The sequence below is a fragment of the Eptesicus fuscus genome, chromosome 5 (assembly GCF_027574615.1).
Source record: "Eptesicus fuscus isolate TK198812 chromosome 5, DD_ASM_mEF_20220401, whole genome shotgun sequence".
Classification (NCBI taxonomy): domain Eukaryota; kingdom Metazoa; phylum Chordata; class Mammalia; order Chiroptera; family Vespertilionidae; genus Eptesicus; species Eptesicus fuscus.
In genome coordinates, this window is record NC_072477.1 from 40,548,124 (window position 1) to 40,573,060 (window position 24,937).

The 24,937-nt window shown below is 43.6% G+C and overlaps 1 protein-coding gene across 20 annotated transcripts in view; it reads left to right on the forward strand.

Moving 5' to 3' along the window:
* TRIM9 (tripartite motif containing 9) overlaps positions 1 to 24,937 on the forward strand; it is an 88,781-nt gene that overhangs the window by 27,523 nt on the left and 36,321 nt on the right. For 16 of the 20 annotated variants that reach the window (XM_054715491.1, XM_054715496.1, XM_054715492.1 and 13 more), the window contains exons 2-3: positions 18,363 to 18,458; positions 20,338 to 20,460. The exons of 3 other annotated variants lie outside the window; for them this stretch is intronic. In XM_054715491.1, coding sequence (XP_054571466.1) covers positions 18,363 to 18,458; positions 20,338 to 20,460 — 219 coding nt within the window. The remainder of the gene's footprint in view (positions 1 to 18,362; positions 18,459 to 20,337; positions 20,461 to 24,937) is intronic. One more of the 20 variants, XM_054715502.1, reaches the window with a different exon arrangement.

The following is a 24,937-nucleotide window of genomic DNA, read 5'->3' on the forward strand; positions in this document are numbered from 1 at the left end:
CACCACACTTAGAATTAAATCCAAGATCCTTACTATGACCTACAAAACTTTACATGTTCTAGCTCTTAGACACCACTTAGAGACTAAAAACAATTCATTGTTGCACAGTGTCTGTGAGTCAGGAATCAGGAGTGGCTTGGCTTGGTGGTTTGTGAAGTTTCAGTCAGATGTTAGCTGGTGCCAAAGTCATCTGAAAGCTCAGGGAGGAAAGCTTGGTTGTAGAATCCATTTCCAAGGAGCCTCACTCAGTCAGCTGGCAGGTTGGTGCTGGCCATCTGCAGGAAGCCTCAGTTCCTCAGTATGTCAATTTTTCCAAGTGGTCTGGGCTTCCTCACAGCCTGGCAGCTGCCTTCCAATTGTGAGTATCCATGGGAAAACAAGAGGGAAGGAGGAAGGGATGGCCAGAAAAAATGGGGGAGGGAGGGAAGATAAGGGGGAGGGAGAGAAGAAGACAGAGACGGAGATTTGAAGCCAAACAGAAACTTTATTGTTTTTACTACCTAACCTTGAAGGGCACATACAGTCACTTCTAACATACTCCACTGGTTGGGACAATCCCAAGCTTCTCCCCAGATTCAAGGAGAGGGAACAGAGAGCTCTTCTCTTGATGGGTCACATTGTTAGAAGTACATGTAGGAAGACAAGTATAGATATGGTCATTTTGGAAGAATATACTCTTCTGTGGTTGCATGGTTATAATAACTTTTATGTAACTGCTCAATCAGATCATATCAATCTGTCCAATACCTTCCCATCAAATCCCAAATCCCTTACCTACAAAGCCTACCTGACTTGGTCCTTCACTCTGAACCTCATTCTTACCACTCTTGACCCACCTCATCCCTCTTCAGGCACGCTGATCTTTTTGCCCCTTCTCACACATACCTATCTCATTCCATCTGCTTAGATTGGCTTTCTCCCAGATATTCACATAGTTTTGCTTCCTTACTTAATTTGGGCCCCTGTTCAAAAGGTACCCACTGAGAAAGGCCTTCCCTGAGACCCACACTAGGGTGCTCATGCACACACTCACTTTCTCTCTCTCCCTCTCCCCTTGCCCCATTTTATTTTTGTCCAAGGTAACTCTCACTATCTGACATTATAGTGAGATTATATATATATGTCATATACATATAGTCTTACATTATATATCTTTATGTCTATATCTATCTTCTTTTGCCTCCCATGTAATCTCTATGAGGGCAGGAACAGTGTCTACCCCAAAGTGGGTATTCAGTGTGTGAGTGTGTGTGTGTGTGTGTGTGTGTGTGTGTGTGTTGGATGAGAGAATAAAAAAAAACAAAAAAAAAAAAAACAACAACACACAAATGAATGGTAACTCTTTGTGAAGGTCATTTCCAAGTTGCTCTGACCAGTGGTGGCAACACTATAATGAATGTGTCTGGGAAGAACACATTCTAATGGACAAAAGTCCACAGCATGTGCAGATTCTTGGTGCCAAGAAGCATTCACATGACTGCATTCACAATGAGACCCAGTGTAATCTCTTCAGTCCTGAAGAAAGAATAAAAGCCCATAACGGTGCCTCCACTGAACTATGTTCATGTAAATGATAAGACTGAGGTGTAATGACTTCTCATTTGTGCATTCAAAGTCTAACCCAGCCATTTGCTTTTGAACTTGCTGATTGTTCTTGCCAAAATCAATCATCTTTGAGGTTTTTGAAACAGCCTGGCACCATTTTAATGATGATATATCAGATAAAACATTTCAAGATAGATAGACGCTATAATGGATCTTAAAGGCATATCACTAGGTACAAGGTAAATTATACTGCTAATGAGATGATAGTTCAGACCTTTTCTGAAAGCCAGCAGAATAAAGCCAAGCATAATGCCTATGCCTGGTAATTTAAGAAAGTTAGGAACAGCTTGATTAGTGATGGCTGTGTTTACTACTGGAAACAGAGAGAGCATCAAGAAAATCTCTGGACCATGTCTCCTCACTGCCCTACTGCATACACACTGAGCAGCTCACCGTTCCAACCAGGGCAGGCCATCTTACACCTCCATGCCTATGCTAGCTATGTTCCTTCTTATGGGACCAACTCTTCCCTGCAGCTCTTGAGCTTCACCTCCTCTCAGAGGCCTCTCAACCCATACTCACCTCAAAGTAGAACTTTGGGTGCTTCTTCTGTTAACTCCATGGTACCCTATGCACACACCTCTTGTGTGTTTATCGGACAGTTTGCACAAACTATAGTACAATATCACAAATTACATGACACTGATACAGTCCACTGATTTTATTCCGAGTTCCTAATTTTACTTTCCTCAACATTACCAAAAATGTCCTTAGCTAAAGACAAAGTCTTTCATTCGACAACTAGAAATAAAAGATTTAAAAGGGAAATCTTTGGTTTAGATAAAAATTTAATGTGGATGAATTTCAATGAAAGGATAATGGATGGGGTATTGGGCAGATCATTCTTCAGTCACTGTTATCAGATCATTCCTAAGCTTTGACAGAAGGAAGGAGAGTTGGCACCGGGAGAGGGGGCCAGGCTGAGGGGACAAGACGGTGAACAACACAGATGAACACTTTACCATATTTGGCCATAATTGTCTTCTGCTGGGTGGGGACAGTGACAGGCAGTGTACTGAGAGATGACTGTTGAATACTTGCAGTGGCTTTTAAAAACCAGCTCCCTTAGCATAATGCATCACAAGGCGGGGTGGGAGGGAATTGATTTAGCTATCAGGTTTGCACTTGGCAGAGGGTCCTCATCACATCTGGAGTATTTGCATCCTTATTCAGAGTTGCACACTCATTCCCTCCTCTGATCTAGGCTGAGGACACAACCTCACTCCAGCAGCCTTTCCTGCTCCAGCAGTGAGTCCCACTTCTCAGAAAGAAACATGGCTTAATGAATTCAGGATTGGAGTTCATGAAATTCGCTTTAAGTATCTACCACTACATCAATAGCATTCTTTTTCTTACAAATTCTAATTAACCATTATAGTAAATGTTGTGGGCAAAATACGTTTGTAAAGCATTATCTGAAACAACATCATGTTAGGCTTTTAAATGAAAATGAAAAACCTGAAAATGTTTCCATACAATTTTTAATAAATAAAATAAGGTAGATTACTAAGAAGGGGAAATGATGGCAAAGAGGTACAACAGCAGCACCTAGTTTTAACAGAGAAATATGTAATAAGCAATTAAATCCATACCATACCGGATGCCTTAACAACAGCTCTGGGAATCTCATCTTTTCAAGGAACTAATCGTTTCTGGAAATAAGAGGAAAGAATTTGGAGGTGAACACTTGTCATTTGCTATGAGATGCACTAAAATCTATTCCCTCCACCTCAGATTAAAACATCATTGACATTCACAGGAGGTCCAGGCTGTGCAGCCCACACTTGGCGGGTGCAGAACAGAGCAAGCGCAGCAGCTCAAAACAGGCATTTCCTGCACGTTGCTGTCTGTGTGATGTTAGCGGCAGATTCACCAGTGACCTCGCATAACCTACCTTTGCTCCTGCAAGCTTGTAACAGGCTTTTCTTTGGAAATGATTGCACAGTTATTAAGTTGTTTACAAAACCAACCCACTCCCATGGTGAGATTTATTTCTGCAGGAGTCAAATCTTACATTCTAACTAGCAGAGCAAAGACCTGTTGTCATGGCAACCGTTCCCATTTCACTGGGCTGGCTCTGCAATTCACTTGCACGGAGATGGGGCTTGACAAAGATGCAGAGGGAAAGGTAAAAGGAAATCAGACATGGCTGAAATCCATTTCTCTGAGCAATATTGATGATCACTGTTAATTTTACTTTGGATGGAAATTGACCTATAAATACCGGACCCTAATAAAACCTTTCCATACTGGGAATGGAGGGGGGATTCCTAATGTGTTTCAGAAGCCCTTGAAGATATCCCAAAGGGTTTCTGTTTTGCCAATAAAGAGGACCATTTATTAGAATAATAAGATTGTGTTCGGTTTGTTCTCAGAGTAATTAAAGCCATGATAGTGAGAGGGAGAGTTATGTTAAGGATAATTTAATTGCACTGTATTCAGCCTTTATAAATTAAATGTTAGGACTGTCAGAGGCAGAATATGTGGGTTTATTATCAACTAGAGGCCCAGTTCACAAAATTCGTGCATTGTGTGTGTGTGTGGGGGGGGGGCAGGTTTCCTCAGCCCGGCCTGTACCCTCTCACAGTCAGTGAGCCCTTGGGGGATGTCTTACTGATGGCTTAGGGAGCGGGCCTAAGCTGGCAGTCAGACATCCTTAGCGCTGCCGCAGAGGTAGGAGAGGCTTCCGCCACCGCTGCTGTGGTCACCAGCCATCAGCCTAGCTTCTGGCTGAGTGGTGCTCCCTCTGTGGGAGTGCACTGACCACCAGCGGGCAGCTCCTGCATTGAGTGTCTGCCCCCTGGTGGTCAGTGCATGTCATAGCAGCCAGTCATTCTGACGTTCAGTCAACTTGCATATTAGCCTTTTATTATATAGGATTATTATATAGGATATGAAAGGAGCACATGCTTCTCACACTCATAGTCAGAGTGAAGGAACCCAGCACATCTGCCCACAAGTTCTTCCTACAAACTTACAGCATCATGAGTTGACCAGAAAGAGCACATACGTATTACAAGCCTTATGGTATTTGTGCCTTCCTAAAGGTTGGGGCATTTTTGAGGGTGGGCAGAGGTACTGGTGAGGTGGGTGTGTGTCATCTAATTTCTTACTCTTTGGCTCCAATCATTCCTGCTCCCTATGAGGAATCACCACTTTTCAAATTAGGTATACATTTCCTCTTGAAGGACCATCAGCCAGACACGTCTTTATATTTGAATTGATGTTATTGTGAGAGGGCACAGAGCCGAGTTGGCAGTTGCCATGTGACTAGATTTCAGGTGCTGCTGGGTGTCTGCAACAGAAGAGAAATGACAGCAGGACCAGGGGAAGGGCATGAGAGAAACAGCCTCTGAGTGGAGGGCTCCCAATATTGAGCATATGAGGCTTGAGGGTTTTGTGGGTATTTATTTAAATTCAATTGGAAAAAAGAAAACCATCTGAAAATAAAACTTTTTTTCCTACACAGCATGGAATTCTCAGTAAATAGAAATTAAATTATATAAGGAGTATTTATGCATAGGGAAAAAGTCCATTTTTTAAAAGCATAAATTATCTATAGCAAAATATACAAACCTTATGTTTATAGCTCAATAAAGTTTTATATATACTTGTCTGTATATGTACACCTAGATATGTAATTACCACCCAGATCAAGATAAAGAACCTCTCTACCTTAGAGAATTTCCTCACAAGACTTTCCAATCTCTCCACCTCCTAAAGTCACCATTTTTCTGACTTCTATCATCATGAATTACTTCTGCCTGTTCTTGAACTTTACATAAATACAATATGTACTTTTTTTGTTTGTGGCTTCTTTTGCTTAGCATAATATTTTTGAAATCACTTGTTTTCCATATATCATTAGCTTGTACTTTCTTACTACTAAGCAGTATTCCATTGTATGAATATAAATGATTTATTCACCCCTGTTATTATTGATAGATATTTGGGCTGTTTCCAACTTGGGGCTATTATAAATGAAGCTGCTATGAACATTTTATCAAAGTCTTTTGTGGACATATGTTGTCATGTAGGGTAGGAGTACATTTAACTTTATTAGAAAGCTCCAGTTTTCCCAAGTGGGAAATGGTTGTACCATTTTAACTCCCAGTAGCAATGTGTGATTCTCCCCATTCTCACCAGCACTCAGTGTTGTCAGTCTAGTGGGAATGTAGCAGTCTCTCCTTGTGTGTCCTTTGTTTTTAAAATATATTTCTTTATTGATTTAAGAGAGGAAGGGAGAGAGAGAGATAGAAACATCAACAATGAGAGAGAATCATCGATCAGCTGCCTTCTGCACGGCCCCTACTGGGGATTGAGCCAGCAACCTAGGCATGTGCCCTTGGCCAGAATCGAACCTGGGACCCTTCAGTCCGCAGACTGTGTCCTTTGTTTTTAAAGAAGCTATGCTGATGTCTGCATCAATGTTGTAGTGGGGTCTAGAAGTCAGAATTAAAATTCAGATATTATGATTAACATTTGCCAGCCTCTTAATGACCCCATGCCCTTGAAAAAAATGTAGCTTTTTAAAGATAAATACAAGTTCAAGTAAGCAGAAATTTTGGGGTAACCATAAGCTGATGACCAGAACAGCTTTAAGTTGAAAAGGAATACTTCAGTATTCAAAGCACACATCAGTTCAGGCTTCTTAAATGAATAGCCACTTGCTCTGAAGAGACCAAAAATCTATTTCTGTTCCTACTTTTAAGAAGTCAGTGAAATTCAATAGTTGACTCCAGCCTGATGGGGAAGCTTCACTCTTGATGATTAGCTACAGGACTGATGAGCCAGCTTATTCTCACAGAATTCTAGTTTATCAGGAGCTCAGGTGCCTCAAATACTTCACAAGTGTATGAAAAGAGCTGAAGACCCAATTCTTGGTCCTTCACTCCACCTTGAAATGTGTCCACAGATTGTGATGGGTCAGATTCTTTTTATTCTTTGTAGTCATATTGCTTTCCATCTAAAGCTTCTGGACTCCAAAGGGAAAGCAAACGATGCATATTATAAACAAATTTATAAAATGTGAAGTGAAGCAATTTGGCCATTGTCAAAGGGAGTAAGCATCCAGCTCAACTGACTGCCTTCTCGGGTGTGTTAGGTTTCTCTTACCAAAAATTTTGTGACTTAAAACAGCACAGATTTTTTTTTTAATCTTATAGTTCTGTAGGTGGTGAGTCCAACACACAGGGCTGAGTCCTTTCTGGATGTTCTGGGGTGGGGGGCGGGATTCCTTTCCTTGCCTTTTCCATCTAGAGGCTGCCCCCATTCATCAGCTTGTGGCCAACTTCAGAGCCAGCAATGTGACTGCTCTCTGCTCCTTCTCCTGAAGTCACATCTCTCTCTCATTGGCATAGCCCAGACGACCCTCTACTTTTAAGAACTCATGTGAGTAGAATGGTCTCATCCAGACAATCCAAGATAATCTTCCCATCTCAACACCCATAACCTTAATCACACTTGCAAAGTTCCTTTGGCTGTGTAAGACAGCATAGTCCCAGGTGCAAGGATTAGGGTGTGGACATCGTTGGGGGCCATTATTTTGCCTACTCTGTCAAGAAACAGAATCAATACCCAGTCACTCCAATTCTGGTGGCTGAGCCCTGTTCCAGTGATGCTGCTGAGATACCGGTGCTCCCTTGAAGTGAATAGTAATTAATGCACCTTAATGATGTAGGGCCACAAGTCTGGCTTTTATCCCTCCCAAGGTACCATATCTCAAAGGCTGAGGAATGGATGGTAATGCCACCAATTGTAATTGTCTCCCAGTAAAGTTTAAAGGCAACTTGTGATGTCAATTCCAGATACAAGGTTGCTTAGCTATGATCTATTCTTTGATGTTATGAAAAAATATTTCATAAAGAGAGAGAAGCCACAAATGGTGGGGGGGACATCTGGAATAGTGTCAACAATTTTTTAAAGAAAGAGTGGGGGAAGTCATTGTATCTTGCAATGAAACTCGTAACTTAATACTGGAAGAAAATATACTCTGAAATTATTGAATGTTCAGAACATAAGAACAGTCTTCAAGAGCCATCCTAGATGTAAGCACTTAAGGGCAGAAAAGCTACCTCTTTCTTTTATGATCTGCTCACCATTGTGATTTAGCTTTGAAAATATAGGACAGGTGGGAAGGATTCTATTCTGGGTCTAGGAGGTGCAGGATAGGGAAAAGGGGAAAAAACTGTTCCTGGTTTTTTAGTTTCATCTAAGAACAGTATTCCTAGTGGGAACAATGTTGTAAAGAGAATTAGGGTTTCCTAGCTAGTCTAAATATCATGTTTTAAAAAACAATATATTTTTGTAAACTATTCCTTCTCAATATCTAGATAATTCATAGATTCAGTTTTAATATCTAGTTAAGCTAGGGGTTACTTAGAATGTTAATTCTTAATTTACAAGAGATACTAAACATTAAGTGAAGCATTTTGGGGAATGTGGTAGAGCAGGAGGATCAAAGTTGTTAGTTAATTTTGACTTAGTGATGGACAAGTGTAGGTTTACATGTGATAAAAGATGAGAAGGTAACAGCCTGCAACATGAAAAAGCATAGCAAAACATCCAAATTAATTATTGAGTGGGATTAAGATGTTAAAAGAAATGTAATAAAGCCACTGAAATTTAAAAAAGGAAAAATGGGTTATAACTAATAGTTATACTATAAACAATTTTGATGGAAAAACCAACTATGTCAATTAATACAATAAATGTAAATAGCCCAAATTTCCCTATGACAAAGAAAATAAACATCAGATTGAATATAAAACAAATGTAGTTTTAAAATAAAAGGTAAGCAAAGTTATTATACTAGAGAGATAGAAAGAGCAAGGCGGGTATATATAATAGCATCAAGTGAAATGGAGTTTAAGACCAAAAGAACTAAGTGAAACAGAAAGATCTGATCTGATGTTAAAGGTATAATAAATGCACAAAGAAGATGTAACAAACAAAGCCACAGATTACATAAAGCAAAAACTAGATACAAAGGAGAACATGATCAAAGCACAATCCTTGTGAGAAATGCGATCACCTGTCTATTTTAGAATACTATAAGTCAAGGAGACAAATAATGAACAAGAATACAAGAATTCTGATTAACCCAATTAACAAGTTCAGTTATGTTTACAAATGTATTACAAAGGTTTATATTATGAATATTATCTTATACATCTATCCTCCTCTCATATAAGAAGAGAATATATTCTTCTCTTACACCCATTGAATATTTACCAGAAGCTACCATATACGTGCATCTATCCACAAAATAATGATTATACTATAAATTCTAAAGAGTAATCCATGACTTTTCACTTCCTCTTCAACAGACTACCTAAAATTTCCAGATCATTTTTTAGTTTAGGGTCCCCAAGGTTTTCTTGGTAAACAAACACATGATGAGGCCAGTCTTGTTCACTGATAGTCGTCAACAGTGCAAAGACACTAATTTAACAAACACTGTGGGCTAGTACCTCTTCCAATTGCTTTACAAATAATACCAATGAGCACTTACACCTTAACTACAAGGAAAAGATCAAGAAGAAGCTTAAAAACACACACCATCCTGGTAATTTTTAAATGCAAATTTAATAAATGAGACTCCATTCTTTACCTATCAGGTAACAAAAACATCCTATGTAATAAAGAGCTAATATGCAAATGGTTATCACACCCTCATGCCCTCGAGCCCTTGTGCCAGGGCCAGGGCACCTGAGGCCATGCCCCCCACCCTGGCGCTTGGCGGGGCTTGACAGGTCCCAGCGGTCGTGCCCCCCGCCCAGTGGGGCTTGACAGGGGACCTGAGGCCACGTTCCCTGCCCGGCGGGGCTTGATGGGGAACCTGAGGCTGCATCCCCACCCAGCGCCAGGCCAGGGGACCTGAGGCTGTGCCCCCCCGACCCTGTGGGGCTTGATGGGGGTGGGGCAGCCGAGTCTGGGTCACGTGTGATTTCAAGGCACACACAGGTGGTCAGGGACTTGACTCTGGGTCCCACGGCACACCCCAGACTCTGAAAGGAGGGAGATTTTCATATACATTTTACTAATTTTCTTTCATCTTTGTCACTTCTATTATAGACAAAGGGCAAATAACAATATTAAAGTATTTCCTCTAATTAATTCCCTTTTAATGTGTACAAATTTCATGCACCAGGCCACTAGTATAAATTATAATTGGAGTAAGATATACAGGCAAGTATTACTCTCATCATTCACCACAACAGGAGTGTAAATTGAACTCCCACTTAGAGGGACATTTTGATAACATGATTTTTAAAAACCTCTAAATTTTGAAAGTTTGTTGATCAAGCAATTTCACTTCTGGAAATGGGAATAATCAAAAAATGTGTTTAAATATTTACTACGTGAATTTCATTTTAGCTCTTTGCAACAAGATGGAAACGAACTAAATGTCCTAAAATAGGAGATTGGTTAAATAAATCATGAGGCACCCACGCAGTCATTACCCTACAGTTTGGCAGTTAATAGAATAAATTCTGGCCACAAACTTTCTGGATTGAATCCCTGCTCTGCTTTTTAACTGCTTATGACTTTGGAGCATGTAACCTCCCTTGCCTTAATTTTACCACTATTTAAAAAATTGAGTAATAATAGTACTCACCTTTGCTAACTTGTTTTAAAGATGAGTTAATATATGTGTAAAACATTGCAAGCAGTGCCTACCACTTAGAAAATTTTATCAGTGTCATATAGCTATTAAAAAGGTTATAGTTGTATATTTAGTCAGATGCAAAAATATTTATAGGATATTAAGGGAAAAGGGGATTTTAAGCGAGCAATGGGCATATGACATGATCTCAGTTTTGTTGGTTTACATTATATAGAGACATACATATCTGCCTATATATGTATACAAGATCTCAAAAGATAAACGTAAAGAGTTCATCATCAAGGCTGTGTGTCTCTGGAGATATTGATAATTTTATTTTTTTCTAAGTCTTTTTATTTTCTGACTTTTCTGAAATGAGCATGTTCTGCTTCTGAAATAAGGGGTGAAAAGTTATTTCTTAAAACAAATAAAAAGTCTTGCTCCCACCAGCTGTTTTGTTCTCCTCCCTGGAAATTTGAGGGGAATGAATAAGAAGTCATTTTTGCTTTAGCATTTAACACTTGAGTCTCCAAAAGAGCACAGGAAAAGCATTTCTACAATAGCTCGGTGATTTTTTCACTTTATCAACTATATTTTTAAGAGCATGTTTTTGGCCTCGCCATGTGTTTGTTTACCAAGAAAGCCTTGGGGACCCCAAACTAACGCGGTGAGAATACCCGTGGAAAGGCGTGCTCTCTGACGGACGGAGCCTTGGGCGGAGTGGCGTTGACCTTGCAGCCTGTAAGCCTCCTGCTTTATTAAAGTTTCATGCCTTCAATCACAGTTGCTGCATGAATTCTTTTACAGCTGTCAGCACACTAGCAAAAGCCATAGAGACACGGCAAACCCATTTTCTCCTAAGAAACTGTGAACATTGGGTGAGGCCACGGTTTTATTTGCTGTGCTGTTCATAAAAAGCCCTTACTTGTAGAACTGAGAGTTTCTACCAGGGGCACTTAAATACATACTATAGAGAACTGGACATTTACAGATCTCAAATCTGTTTTCCTTCTTCCCACTGTTGCCTGGTGGTAACAGACCAAGCAGAACGCCAGGGCTCCTGGAAGAACGTGGTGGACCAAGAGGAGTGGACGTGAAGGCAGCCAGAGGGGGTCGTGGAGGAAACAGCTTTCCAGAGAGGGACGCAGAGCCTGCTGGCTGGGGCCCTACAATTCTCCAGAGGAACGGCAGCATTTGCACAAAGGAGATCTATCCTGTAGTCCATCTCCAGGATGTGAAATCCAATATTTACACAAAGCCTTAGCCCAAGGAAGGCGTATTTTTGATCCTTGGCTGTAAATACTTAGTAACTGCCTAACAACACAGATACCATGGGTTAGACTATCCGTGGAAAGGCATGCTCTCTGACGGACGGAGCCTTGGGCGGAGTGGCGTTGACCTTGCAGCCTGTATGCCTCTCGCTTGATTAAAGTTTCATGCCTTCAATCACAGTCGCTGCATGAATTTGTTTACAGCTGCCAGCACGCTAAGCAAAAGCCATAGAGACCGGGCAAATCCATTTTCTCCTAAGAAACTGTGAGCATTGGGTGAGGCCACAGTTTTACTAGGTACTTGCTGTGCTGTGAGGCGAAAAGTGGCTCCTGGGTCTCATCGCTGAAAAAACCTGCATAGTGACCGGATTCCCAGGTTAAGAGTTTCCTGTCTCAGGCAGAGAAACGTCTTCCGTTTGATGGATTTAAAGCTGTTCGAAGTATCTCTGGAATTCAAACATGGCCCGAAATGGCCATGTCCTGCTAGGAAAGCAGATGCTTGGCATTTTCCTCTGAGGGTAGAGAAGCTACATTTCTGTTGGTTGTTAGAATATTCTAGTCTTCTGCTTCATTAGAGAGCCTATGGGAGAGGGCTTTTACATGGGCATTACTAAGCTCAAAATAGTGATCATTTCAGGGCAGATGGTTCCTTGAGGGAAGGGATTGTGTTTACTTTATTTTATCATTATTTTCCTAGCATGAAGCACTGTGCCTGGCCCATGGTGAAACCCTATGAAGAGGGATTAAATTGTGAAGGGAAAAATTATCCTTGTTACCTGTATTAGTCAGTTTTACCGCGTAACAACTACCAAAATCTCAGTGGCTTGTAAGACAAGGGTTTGTTTCTCATTCATTGGAGTTTCCTAGGCGGTAGTGATATCATTTGGGTAGCCTAAAATCAACTTTGCATTTACACCGTGGAAATTGGCAAACACTTAAAATCAGAATTTGTTTTTGTTTTTTGAGAACCAGTTTATCAACACACTACCAGCTTCCTATGACAAAGAAGAGCAAAAGAGCTGGTGGAAATCCCAATGCCTCTTCAGACCAAAGCAAATCACATGGCCTCGGATGACAATGGGGCAGGGACACCATTTACAGGAGGCCCTGCAAGTCATGTGGCAAAAATGTGGGGAGGAGGTTGTGAACAATACTACAATCTACCCCACTCTCTGAATAATTGTAACTGACCAAACCCCAAAGTGGGACATGTGGAATGACAGAGTCTTTTAATGATATAGATGTATATTTTACTATACTTTTTCTTATAAAAATAATACTACTTATTAAATAAATGCTTATAATATGCCAGGTGTTGTATAGAAGAACTTCCTATCCATGATTTCCTATAATTCTCACCACATCCTATGATGTAGGTACTTTTATTATCCCCATATTGCAGATGAGGAAACTAAGCCTAGAAAGCAGTGTTCTAGGTTGGATTCCCTGGACACAGACTCAGAGTTGCGTAGGAATGTTTAGCTGCTGAGTGATCCCAGTAGATCCACCTGTAAGGAAGTAAGAAGCGAGAAGGTAGAGGGAGAAGCAGTGGCCTCAGCCAGTCCTGCAGGGAGTCCTGGGACTGAGAGGGCCTGTCAGGTTGTTCTTAAATTGAGTCAAAGGGGTCCCAGCAGCCACTCAGGCCACCCCAGAAGGGAGCGCCTTGAGCAATGCAGTTGCCTGTTGGTGGGAGCGGTTTCTAGTGTAATCTATCAACAGTGATACCCCAGCAGCTGGAAAAAAGGAGGTATCGGCCTTTAAAAGGGGATCTGGGCAGAGACCACAGTATCCACCACAATTAGGTGATATGTCCATGATCACACCGCTAGTGAAAGGCTAGAACTTAAACCTAAGTCCATCTGACCTTAGAGTCTGTCCTCTTAATCTCAGAGCTATATTGGCCCCATTGTCCTACCTATTTCAGTTGCTACAATCTGATGAAATAATGGCATTTCTGGTACATGTTTATGGTTTAAAGAGTGACTGGAACAGAATGTTTGGATTTAATTTGTTATCAGGCAGGCGGTAAATAGCATTTGTCATAAGCTTTGGGTGTGAATGTTTGTGTGCGTGTGCACACAGGTCTAGCACTGAGGGGTGGGAAAGGGGATAACTGTATTAGATTAAAAGTCCATAATGTCTTCCTTCTTTCTGTCTTCCACACAACTTATAGGGTCAGGTTCGCGATAAAAGGGGTGAGGTTTGTTTCATGTGTGGGACGTGCCAGTTCAGGCCGGGGAACGCAGACCTGCTGGGGACATGCTTCCCTACTTATCCTTAGAGTTAGCCTGGGCCTTTGAAGGGTCAGCTCTTTGGGGTTGTCCCAGCTCTCCCTCCGTCAGAGCTGGGGTTGGCCACTGGGAAAGGTAACAAAGCCGAACACCAGGTAAAGTGGTAAGGACAGATTTTAGTCAGTAATATACTATCGCAATAGGGAAAAGAGTCCAGCATTAACTGATCTCAACTTTAATTTGTACAGAGGTGACTGGGCATTTTAAGGGGAGAGTGAAGGAAGAGGGGGGGGTTACGGGAACTCAGCAACTGAGTCAGATAAGGAAAAAGTTACAGAAGGTGGGAAGGAGGGGTTGCCTCATGTGACACCCACCTGGGTTTGCTAAGTGGCGTTTATCGGTGTTAGGCTCCTACCCTCCCACAGAGCCTGGGAGACAGGGGACTGTCTTTAGGTGTGCCTGGAACAAACAGTACATTCTCCTGGCAGCCTTTCTCAGACAGATGCTCTAAGGGGGGATGGTATCATCCTAAGGATGTGGCCTTAAGCAGTTAGAGACTGTGTGAGTGTTTTGTTCAAGTCTTTTTAGGCGAAAGTTGAGGCCTAGTTGACAAGCACAGCTCCGAGAAGCTTGGTTAGAGTTTGGCCACAGAGAGAATCTTTGTCACAGCCAATGAGAAATAAGCAGTTTCGTGGACCAAATCCCTACCCACCAGACCCCTCTGGTACCACCAGTCTTATCCAAAGCCAGGAGCCTACTCTACTGATGGGAGATTTCATACACACACATTCACATACTCTCTTACACCCTTACGCACTCTACACTCATACACATACACATATAATCACATACAGTTTCACACACTCTTACACACATAGAGCCTCACCCACACTCAGATGTCCACACACACACACACACACACACACACACACACACTAGCCCCTGGGCTGTGTGTTTTGGTTCCCAGGCTCAGCTACTCGGCTTGCAGATCGCAGCCTGTTCACAGCCCTAGCCCTGCTGCTGGGCTGAAAGACAGGGGACAGGGTGGCACCTCCCGGCAGGCCAGCCTCTGAGGCCGCCTTCCCATGTTACTGCAGTGAGCTGGGACTGGGGTAGATCCGGGAACTTCCACCACCAGGGAATCCAGAAGAGAGACCCCCTCGGGGGCAGAAGGGGCACAGGCAGGAAGAAGAGGAGCTTTAGCTAGAAGGAAAACAGGCCCTTGGGTGGCTCTGTTTGAAGGTTCCTCCCCTTAAAGCTTCACTGAGTGAATTCTCATGTGTTTACCTCATTCTACGTTCAGCCTGGTTTCTGCCAAGGTCTCGGGTCGGTGGGTGAGAAAGCCAGGACTGGACCCCAGTCCAAAGCTGCTTGCCCTCTCCCATGAGACCCCTCTCTTTGACAGGGATCCTTTTCAAATTCACCAAAAAACTTTAGGCAGGAAGAAAAACGTTGAGCATTTCATAGGTTAATTAGCCATGCTATGGTTTCCATACCATCTGATTGTTAAGCATAATCAAATCCCCTTATCAGCTCACCGTCTTTGGTTTAACGTGCTCTTACCATGGGTTGTTTTGGTGCCTTCCTGCATGGGTGAAGGAAGCGTTCTCTGCTTTGGGAGGGTGAAGCAAAGAGCATGACTTTGGAGTCAGACGAGGGTTTGTGTTTTGGCTCTTCCATATGTGAGTGGTCAAACCTGAACTCAGCTGTACCACCCCCCCCCCCCTGCCCAAATGGCAGGGTGGTGACTGGGATTACATTGGGCATGTATTAAAGGCACCCGACAGAGTTCCTGGCTTAAAGTAAATGGCCAATATATTATAACTATTAGAATTTCTTGCTATTACTTTTTAATTATATAATGTCAGTATGTAGTGAGACTCAAAAGTCAGTATTTCTTCAAGAAAAAAAAATGTTATTCCCCTGGGTGGGGTGTGGGGGAGGGGGGAGGACTACCTTCAGATCACATTGCCTGGATTGTCGCTTTGCTCCTGGGTTTTGTGTTGGCCTGGGTCCCTGGGAAGGAGGTGGATGGGGCTGCAGTCCTGAGCAGCCTGCATGGTGACAAAGCTTCCCTGGGGAGGCAGCAAGGGGTGCCTGTAACTTCAGATCCCAGGCAGCCAGGAAGCTTCCTTTCATTTGCCCCAATTTGTCTCCATCCAATAGTCCTAGTAAATTGGGGCGGGAGGCGGAGGGGAGGAGATGACACATGAGTAATGTCCATGGCAGGGAAAGGAAGGAAGACCCGGTCTTCTGTGTGTGCTTGCTTAGCAGCTGGGCTGGGCTGGGTGGATGCTCAGGCAAGTAAGGAGTTGGTCAGGATGTGTGGAATTTCCTTACCCACTAGCTGAGCCTAAATAATAACAGGCTTTGAGATATCCTCCCTGTGCACTCCCAGGTTGAGCCCCCGCGCTCCTGCAATGTTCTGTCCTTTGGGAGGCCAGGGGAGCCTGTCTGGGCAGAGACTGGAGAGGAAATCAGGAGAGGAGGGAAGGGGAGGCAGCGTTCTTTGTTTCTCAAGCTCCGGACAACTCGCATCCTTTGGGGAGATCTTGGTTATTCAGAGCATGCTCTGAGTGCTTGACCGGAAATTTGTCAGTGCTTCTTTGGCTACATCATTTTTCCACTCTCATTCATTTTCTGATCATGACACTTTTTCAGTAAATTTGAAAACAAATATCCAAGAAATCAGAATGTCATTGCCAAGGCATTATAAACAGCTTCTAATGGCGTGTACCCGTAACGAAAATACACACTACATATTTGCATCTTGAGTGTGCGGGTATAAATTTACAGGGCTACTCTGTGGTCCTGAATACAGAACATCTCTGTTAGCACAGAGCAGGAATTTAATTGCTTCTGGGAAACAAAACCCATCAATAATAAAGTTCTTCTATATCAGATGGAGTTTATAAATGTGATCAAAAGACTATCCTGTAAAAACAACACACACATACATCCTTACAATAAGAGCATTGTCTAGGGTTACACAGTTCCCAGTGTTTTTCATTGTCTCCTGCTCAATTTCTGCAAGTTAGCAAAGCTTCCGAGAGAGGTTTCTAGATCTTTATCTTATAATGCAGTTGTTTCTCAAATTCCAGAACACTCCTTTGCCAGGTAGAAGGCATCCTTAGGACTTAACACAGACACAAAGAGAGGAAATCTGCAAGTAGATTTTACAGTTCATTTATTGCTTTGCCAGATAAAATCCTGAGAGTGGATGAGGCCAGCATTCTTTGTCAACTACAGAATAATTTTACAGCAGCACTTGGTCAACAATTCTTTAGGGGGAGGGGGAGGTCTGACCTACCTTATATAGACAGTTAATTGCAAAGCTGGAATACAAGAAATCAGGTGCTCCAGTTCTGTGTAATTGAATGAATTTGGCTTCTGTACTCCAACCTCCAAATGTTACTAAGGTGAAGGTTACAGTCAAAAGGGGGAGGAAACTCGGGTGGCCCAGCCAGCTTCTACTCATTCAGAAAAAGAAGGGCTATGAGTTAGTTCCAAAGAACAGTGAAAAATATCTCCTATGGAATGTGTCTCTCATTTTATTGCTTGCTCTTCCAAATGAGATCCTCTTTTCTCCCTTCATCCCTTGGGCTCTTGGAAAAAGTTCTTGAGGAGAAAACTTTACCCCAAATTATAGTGCAGTTGGGGCCTAGTAATAAAGAATTGAGTAGCCCTTTCAGCAAGTGTAGTCTCATTTTATGCTTTTTTTTATTCTGTTATGCTGTTGGTCTAGCCTCCCAGAGTCTGAGTACATAAATCAAAGCACAAGTGATAAAGTACATTCCTCTACAGGAATCTCCCCTTCAAATGTCCCCAGGCAGTCAGCAGATATCTGTGAGCAGGAAGGAAGAAGGTAAATAAGAACTGATAACAGTCAATGTTTATTAAGCATGCACCATCCACCAGCGTGGCTTTAGGGATCGTATATCATGCAATGCCCACAACCTCCAAGAGTAACAGTATTCTTCTCATTTTATGGATGAGGTAAAACTATGGGTAAAAGTTTGAACAGCCAGTAACTGGCAGCATTTATTAATGCAGAATAATTCCCTTAACCACTACCCTTAACTAGCAGGAACTTTCACATTAGTGAATACACTAAACCTCACTTGTGCCCTTGTAGTTAGTTATCTTTCCATTTCAATGGCATCAGAGCATCACACTGAGATGCTTCCTTCCTTCCCTCATCCTGTTCTTGACTCTCTTCACTCCTTCTGCCCCAACCCCACACCCATAGGCCTTTGGGCTAAATAATGTTGATAATTATCAGATCATCCGACTCTGCTTGTGTTTTTTTTAATTCTTGCAAATAATAGGCATTGAATAAATTATTGCTGAATTAATACTTAATGAGATGAGGACATTCCAGGCAAATATCAGCGGGCCAGGGCCTTTGACTGCGTGGCCAGAAGGTCTCACTTTATCAGAAGAGAAGCTACTCAGAGCCTATGGAAGGCACCTGGAGGCCCTTGATATCAGAATCCACATGTACCAACGTCGGCTAAGTGGCCTGACTCAGACAAGAGCAATCTGAGGGGGCCGAGGACTCTTGGGTCTCAGGTCAACACAGCCTTGTTTGACCTTGTTGTTACTTCATGTGATTATAGCTCCATGTCTTCCTTCTTTGTCTTGCAGAGCCAGCTGTCCCAGGCGCTGAACGGGCTGTCGGACAGGGCCAAAGAAGCCAAGGAGTTTTTGGTGCAGCTCCGCAACATGGTCCAGCAGATCCAGGTACCTGAGGCGGCAGCACCTGAGACAGGCAGCAAGCCTCGTAGGATAAGATGAAACGATGTGATGAGGGGGATTGTTTCTTCTCTTTTATTTTTATGTGTTGTGGGGGAAATCCTATTTCTTTTCTTCTGCTCTGTCTCTTCCATTACATACAAATACACATACAGACCAGCTTCTGACATATTCCTTCTCGAGGTGTTACGTTTGCCAGTAGCCAGAAAGAACCTGGCTTTCCAAGTAGTTCCTATCCTCCACACAGAGGTCCTAATTCTTCACTGCCGTGTATTTAGAAAGGGGTCCACTTCTTTGTGAATTTAGAGTCATTGTTGTTAAGTTTTTTAAACTCTATAGGTTCCCAAAGCACCTTGCAATGATTATATCTTATCTAATGGTAACAAACAAATCGTACTTGCTCTTCTTTTTCTTCCTTCCTTTTCTTCCTCTTTCCTTCTTTTCTGCCTCATAGTGATGCTTCTCCTCTACTTAGATACTTAAATATTTTTCAACCACAATCTCCTGGTGACTGTAATTTCAGATTGCTTTATCTGGGCACAATGATCAACAGATCAGCCAGCATCTGGAAGCTGGTGAATTCTTCCCTAGAGCTAAAGGGGAGAAGCCATAAATTGCATGACATGCTAAAATAATGACTTTCTTCACTGTTTACCATTCTTGTGTTTTGAAATTTACCTCAGAGAAGTAACCTGAGCTCTGCCCTCCATTAAATTGTCTTTCTGAACTAATAATTAACCCATGTCAAGGCAGAAATGGCTTTTTTAATGTAAGTCAGCCTTCTTTCTAAATCATCTCACACTGATTTCTTTGCCTATTTTTGGCATAGATGCCCATGTTAAAACTTCTGATTCCTTAACAACCTAACAGCTGTACATGTCCTTCTATTCCCCAAGCAATAGAGCCTCTTCTTTGCTTTTGCTGGCATAAAATATGCAGCCCCAGGCTTGCCTCAGAACCCCACCTCTTTATCAGACAAAGCTTTCCTTCTGGTCTAATCAGAGCCTATCATAAGCTCCCCTCTCCCTCCCAATATTACCCTGCATGGGACAGAGAACGCTCTTAAATGATGTTTTCCAGGGGACTCCTCTCAGAACTCAAAGCAAGTGCCACGAAAACCAAAACTTAACATTGCTTATAATTTAGTGAAAGAATCGCTTAAAATTAATGTGTAATGAATTTAAAAAATGTAGATCCAGCATTCAACTTAAGCATCGTGGGGAAGCTATCATTCATTTAGAATGTGGTTATCTTCCTCCACAAGCTGTTGGTTCATGTCTGACTTTAGCAACCTACCCATTTATGTTCACTTTGCTTTCCTTACTGAAAGGAGCACTTTTGCCCATGATTAATCTTACAAACTTCCGGTGTCATCTGATTATTGTTTACTATTGAAGACCATTGCCATTCTCTTTCTTATTTCTTTCCCGAATTCAGTGACTCTTTCATCTCTTGTGCCTTAACAATACCCACTCCCTCAGGCAACCAGCCTATCTGAATGTCACCTTCCACCAAACACAGCTGAACATATGCCAGCCTTCAAAAGGATTCATGTGCAACTCTACAAAGCTTGATTTTATTTAATATAATTCAGACTTTGGAGGTGACTCCCTTTTGCTAAAAATAAGTTGATCAAGTGATATTCATCCTTTTTTATCTAAATTTTGAGTAGAACACAGTTTTTTTTGTGGTCAGAGCTCCTCTTCCTTCCCTTCAGTGGGGATCTCTACCCCACAGTGGACGGGCAAGCTCGGGGGAGCTGGGAGCTGGTGAACAGTGCAGTTAGCGCCAGGTTCCCCGCAGGTTTTCCCTGGCAGCCCAAGGCACGCAGGCAGCTTATGGCTGAGAGGTGTGCTCTCTCACACAGGAGAACAGTGTGGAGTTTGAGGCCTGCCTGGTGGCCCAGTGTGATGCCCTTATCGATGCCCTCAACAGGAGGAAAGCCCAGCTGCTTGCCCGCGTCAACAAGGAGCATGAGCACAAGCTGAAGGTGAGTGCTGGGCCGTGGGGGGACCAGAAAGCCACGGAGCTGGGCTCCTCGGGCTGTGACAAACAGGCTAGACGGGAGGGGAGGCAGGATGCCCACAGCCTTGGGAGGGCAGAGGCCTGGCTGGCAAGGAGTGGGCATAGCCCTTTATTCACCACTCACTTCTTCATTTTACTCAGCTAGATTTGTTGAGTGACTCCTCTGGGTCAGAAATTGCTTTGGGTACAGGCATAATAAAATAAATAAAGATCCCTGTCCTCATGGGGCTTATATTTACCAGGAAGGATAAAATAATAAGCAAGATAAGTAAGATATCCAGTATATTAGTGAAAAATGCTAAGAAAAAAAAAAATAAGGAAACATGGATGGGGAATACTGGAGATGGTGATTGAAATTTTAGGCAGGGTGATCAGAGTGGCCATACAGAGACACAATGTGGTTTTGAATTGGGAAATGGAGTGTGTACTTCCCAGAAGGCAAACAAGAGTTGTCTTAACTTTGAAGTGAATCGTGCATTTGGACAGCTGTACACACTTGCCATCACAAGGTGGAATCAATTGATTACAAGTCTGGGTCCCTGTTGGCAGAAGGACTGTCCTGGAGCAGGTGATACCCCATTCACCGCCCCATTGGAGCAGGGCAGCAGCAGCTGAGAGGAGGCTGGGTAGATGAGAAGAGCCCAGCTGAGGGGAGCTCAGAAGTAGGAAGTCACCACAGGTCTACATACATGGCCAGCAAGCCTCTGGGCGGCGGCCAGTGGATGGTGGGTGTGCAGTGTTGGCCTTGGGTTGCAGGGGGGGGAGGGGGGTAAGAAATGAGGTCTGACCATAAGCTCTCTGTTGGAGAGCATCAGGGAGCTTCCATAGTGGGCAGCGGTGAGTGGGCACAACTGCAGCGGAGCTGAGAGCTGGTGACCATTGCAGTTAGTATCAGGTATCCATGCAAGTTTGGAACAGGCTCTAGTCCCTAGAGGATAAGAAAACTTCCCCACGTCTAAAAGACTAGGATCCAGTAGGAGACCCAAGGAAAAGTTTGAAAATGAAGAAATAAGAGAGCACAACTGACAAGATTTTAGACTAAAGCTTGGTGGCAGGGAAGTTTCAAGCCAGGCCAGTACCCAGTTCGTGGTTACGAGAAACAAGGCAAGAAACCAGATGCTAACAGGGGCGTGAGGCCTGGGCAAGGCCTGCAGCAAAACTGCCATGCTGAGCCCTGAACAGCAGTCACCAGTCCTTCCTATGTGCCCCACCTCCACCCCAGGACCTGGAGCTCAGGCGCACAGGGAGCCAGGCAGCACCATAAAGAGCACCATTCCCCTGGGAAGCTGTCCACTTCTCCCCAGAGGTGAAGAAAACCCCCACTCCAGCTGCCTCCTCTAAGGCACCCTCCTCCAATGCCCACCTGCTGCTCCTCTTAAACACATTAAGAGCCACATACCTGCTTCTTCCTTCCCCAAAGCCAGGGCCATCATGTGGCTGGAATATAACCCTTTCTCCCCTGCCTCTGTGACTTGGCCAGCTGTCACTGAAGGGGCTTGTAGAATGGAGGCAGACAGAGGGCTGAGCTGTGACCAAGGGGCCCAGCCCAGAAAGGGCTGACGAGAGCTATGCCCACGATGAAGGTGGCCAGTGAGACCTCCTCTGGCACCGGATCAGAACGATGTCTTTGAGTGTTCCTAATGAGATAGCAAAAGCACAATTTGATCAAGGAGAGGCACGGAAGAGTCCTTGATAGAGAAAACTGCACATCTTGAAGTTGAATCTGAACCAGGAGTGTGGAAAGAAAAGTGTTCAAGGCTGGGGATTATAACACTCCTTCCAGAGAGACCAATACTGTTTCCTGGTGGTGAGTCTAACTGGAAGACCCTCCCAGGTTCATCTTACCACCAACTCGGGCCCCGCCTGGTGGAGCCTGTGCCCTGGAGCTGAAGGTAATCAGCAAGGCCCTGGGCTTTCAAAGGAGGCACCTGTGTCATGCTTAGTTCGCAAAGTGTGGAATAATGGCTAGTTTTACCTACATGGCTTTCTCTAGCTCAGTGGTCGGCAAACTGCGGCTCGCGAGCCACATGCGGCTCTTTGGCCCCTTGAGTGTGGCTCTTCCACAAAATACCACAGCCTAGGCGAGTCTATTTTGAAGAAGTGGTGTTAGAAGAAGTTTAAGTTTAAAAAATTTGAAGAAGTGGTGTTAGAAGAAGTGGTGTTAGAAGAAGTTTAAGTTTAAAAAATTTGGCTCTCAAAAGAAATTTCAATCGTTGTACTGTTGATATTTGGCTCTGTTGCCTAATGAGTTTGCCGACCACTGCTCTAGCTCATCAGTTTCCAGACTCCAATCTCCTAAAGCCTGGGATCAAGTTATTTGCTTTTTAGTTCCCTGACGGACCCCTGGGCTGTGTCTCACGGCAACATATGCAGTGATTCCTAATATGTGGGGAGGACGGTGGGAACAGTATTAAAACTACTGTTTTTTACCCCAAAAAATTCCCTGAACGTTTTACCAGGTGGATATCAATCTTATCAATGTAGCTGCAACAATCTGGAAAATATTTCTACTCCATAAACATTTTCCTCCAAAATAGTCACGTTAGGTCTGAGTGAAAAATCCTTCAAGAGTCGCCATTTTCTTAAGCTGAATTAAAATCCAGACATGCTCTGAAATGTGATTCTATAGTTGCCCAGGGAGCAACACAGAATGAGCATCCTTGGCCACCAAGCCCCGGCTTTCCTAATAGCAATCACTCACACTCGGGGACCCCTGCTTTGAGGCAGCACTGTTCAAACTGGGGACCAACTCCTCAATTCCTCACAACACCTCTACAAGGTCACTCTTACTCTTACCCCCATTCTAGAGGTGAGAAACCATGGCTCCACGATATTAGGAACTGGTCCAAGGACCCAGGATTCCAGTGCTGGTAACCTGGCTTCGGAGCCCAGAATCTGTACTGCCTCTGGCTGGTAGAAGTACAATGCACACTTCTACCCTCTCATCAGTCCACCAGCACCTACTGCACACCTGCTAGGAGCTGAGTGCTGGGTGGGGGAGCAGGGGAGGAGAGAGAAGGTGGCTCAGGGTGAGACACCCCCTTCCAGAGCCTACATTTCAGAGGATGAGATAAATCACACCCACAGAAGACTTCAACACAGGTAGAGAGAGAGCTTTCAGAGGAGAGGTGGCCAGTGCCATGGAAGTTGGGAGGAGGGTAAAATTACTTGCAGCTGAAAGGGTCACAGAGGGGCTCATGGGAGAACTGGCCCTGGAGTTGCCCAAACTTTGGGAGGTGTGTGCTAGTGGCAGCTTACATTCTCGCCTGTGGGATTCGGCAGAGCTTGGAGGGAGGAAGACGATGGTTAGCACACTGCACCCTGGCCTTGCTCCATCCAGGTAGTCATGAGGACTGATGCATGTGTTCGGTTTCTGTCGCTGCTCTGACATTATTAACAGATCGCCACTCTAGCCCTTCATTTTAGCATGCTTCAGAAATCCAGATCTCTTGTTGCTATAGCAGAACGCAAGATACCTTTTGAATCAATCACATAGAGTGATCTAAAATAAAAACACAGTTATCTTTAGGAAATGAGCTGTACAGCTGGGGTTTTCCCTAAATAATGGGCCAATGGTTTTAGTATCTAGCCATAACATTGTAATGTTTTCTCAATGGAAATGTCTTTTCTAAAATATTGTAGACACTTTCCTGGCATTACAAAACAGAACACAACGAACAGTTTGTGATCAATTATATGGATGGTGACTATCGTAGCAACTTCAAGTTTCCTATTGGGAATGATGTAAGGGCAGGAATCTGGATGGAAGAGGAATCAGAGATTAAGAAAGCATCATTTATTTATATCAAAAGGTGGCATGAAGCTCCCCAGTCCCCTCCTTAGTGCTGCCTCTGCAGATGGTACTGGATGAAAACGCGTGTTATAGGCTGTGCTGTGGATGCAGATGGATTTAAGGCATCACTGGGGCTCTGCCCAGCAGGGTGCACTAAAGCTCTTGGGGGCTGCTGAGCACTGAGCAGAGGGGCCTGCCCCCATTTCACTCTGCCCAGGGCGGAGTTCCCTGCCCCAGATCCCAAAGAGCTATGGAAACCAGAGACAGGTGGCTGGGTGTCCCCCACGGCAGCAAAGCTGTTCTGTCTTCTGTCTCGAGCGATTTGTTTCTCTGCTGTTTCAGCTGATTGTATCTGTCACTGCTTCTAAAAACAGCCAGCAATGCCAACGCTGTGACTACCGATGCCAGCCTCCCTGTCTCCCTCGCTGTTTTTCTCCTCCTGCCTTTTCCCTTTCTTGACACTTCTGTTGCGACTCGGATTTGTGAGAAAAGACTGGCCTTTTAGGGACATCCCTTGCCAAGCACAGTTCTTTCTATCTTTGTTGGCTAACCCATCCCTCACAGTCCGGCAGGGATCATCTTATGGTCTTCCGCTTCCTTTGGTCGAGTTCCCTGGGGAAGCTTTTTGCTGACAAAGGAGAGAGGTGTG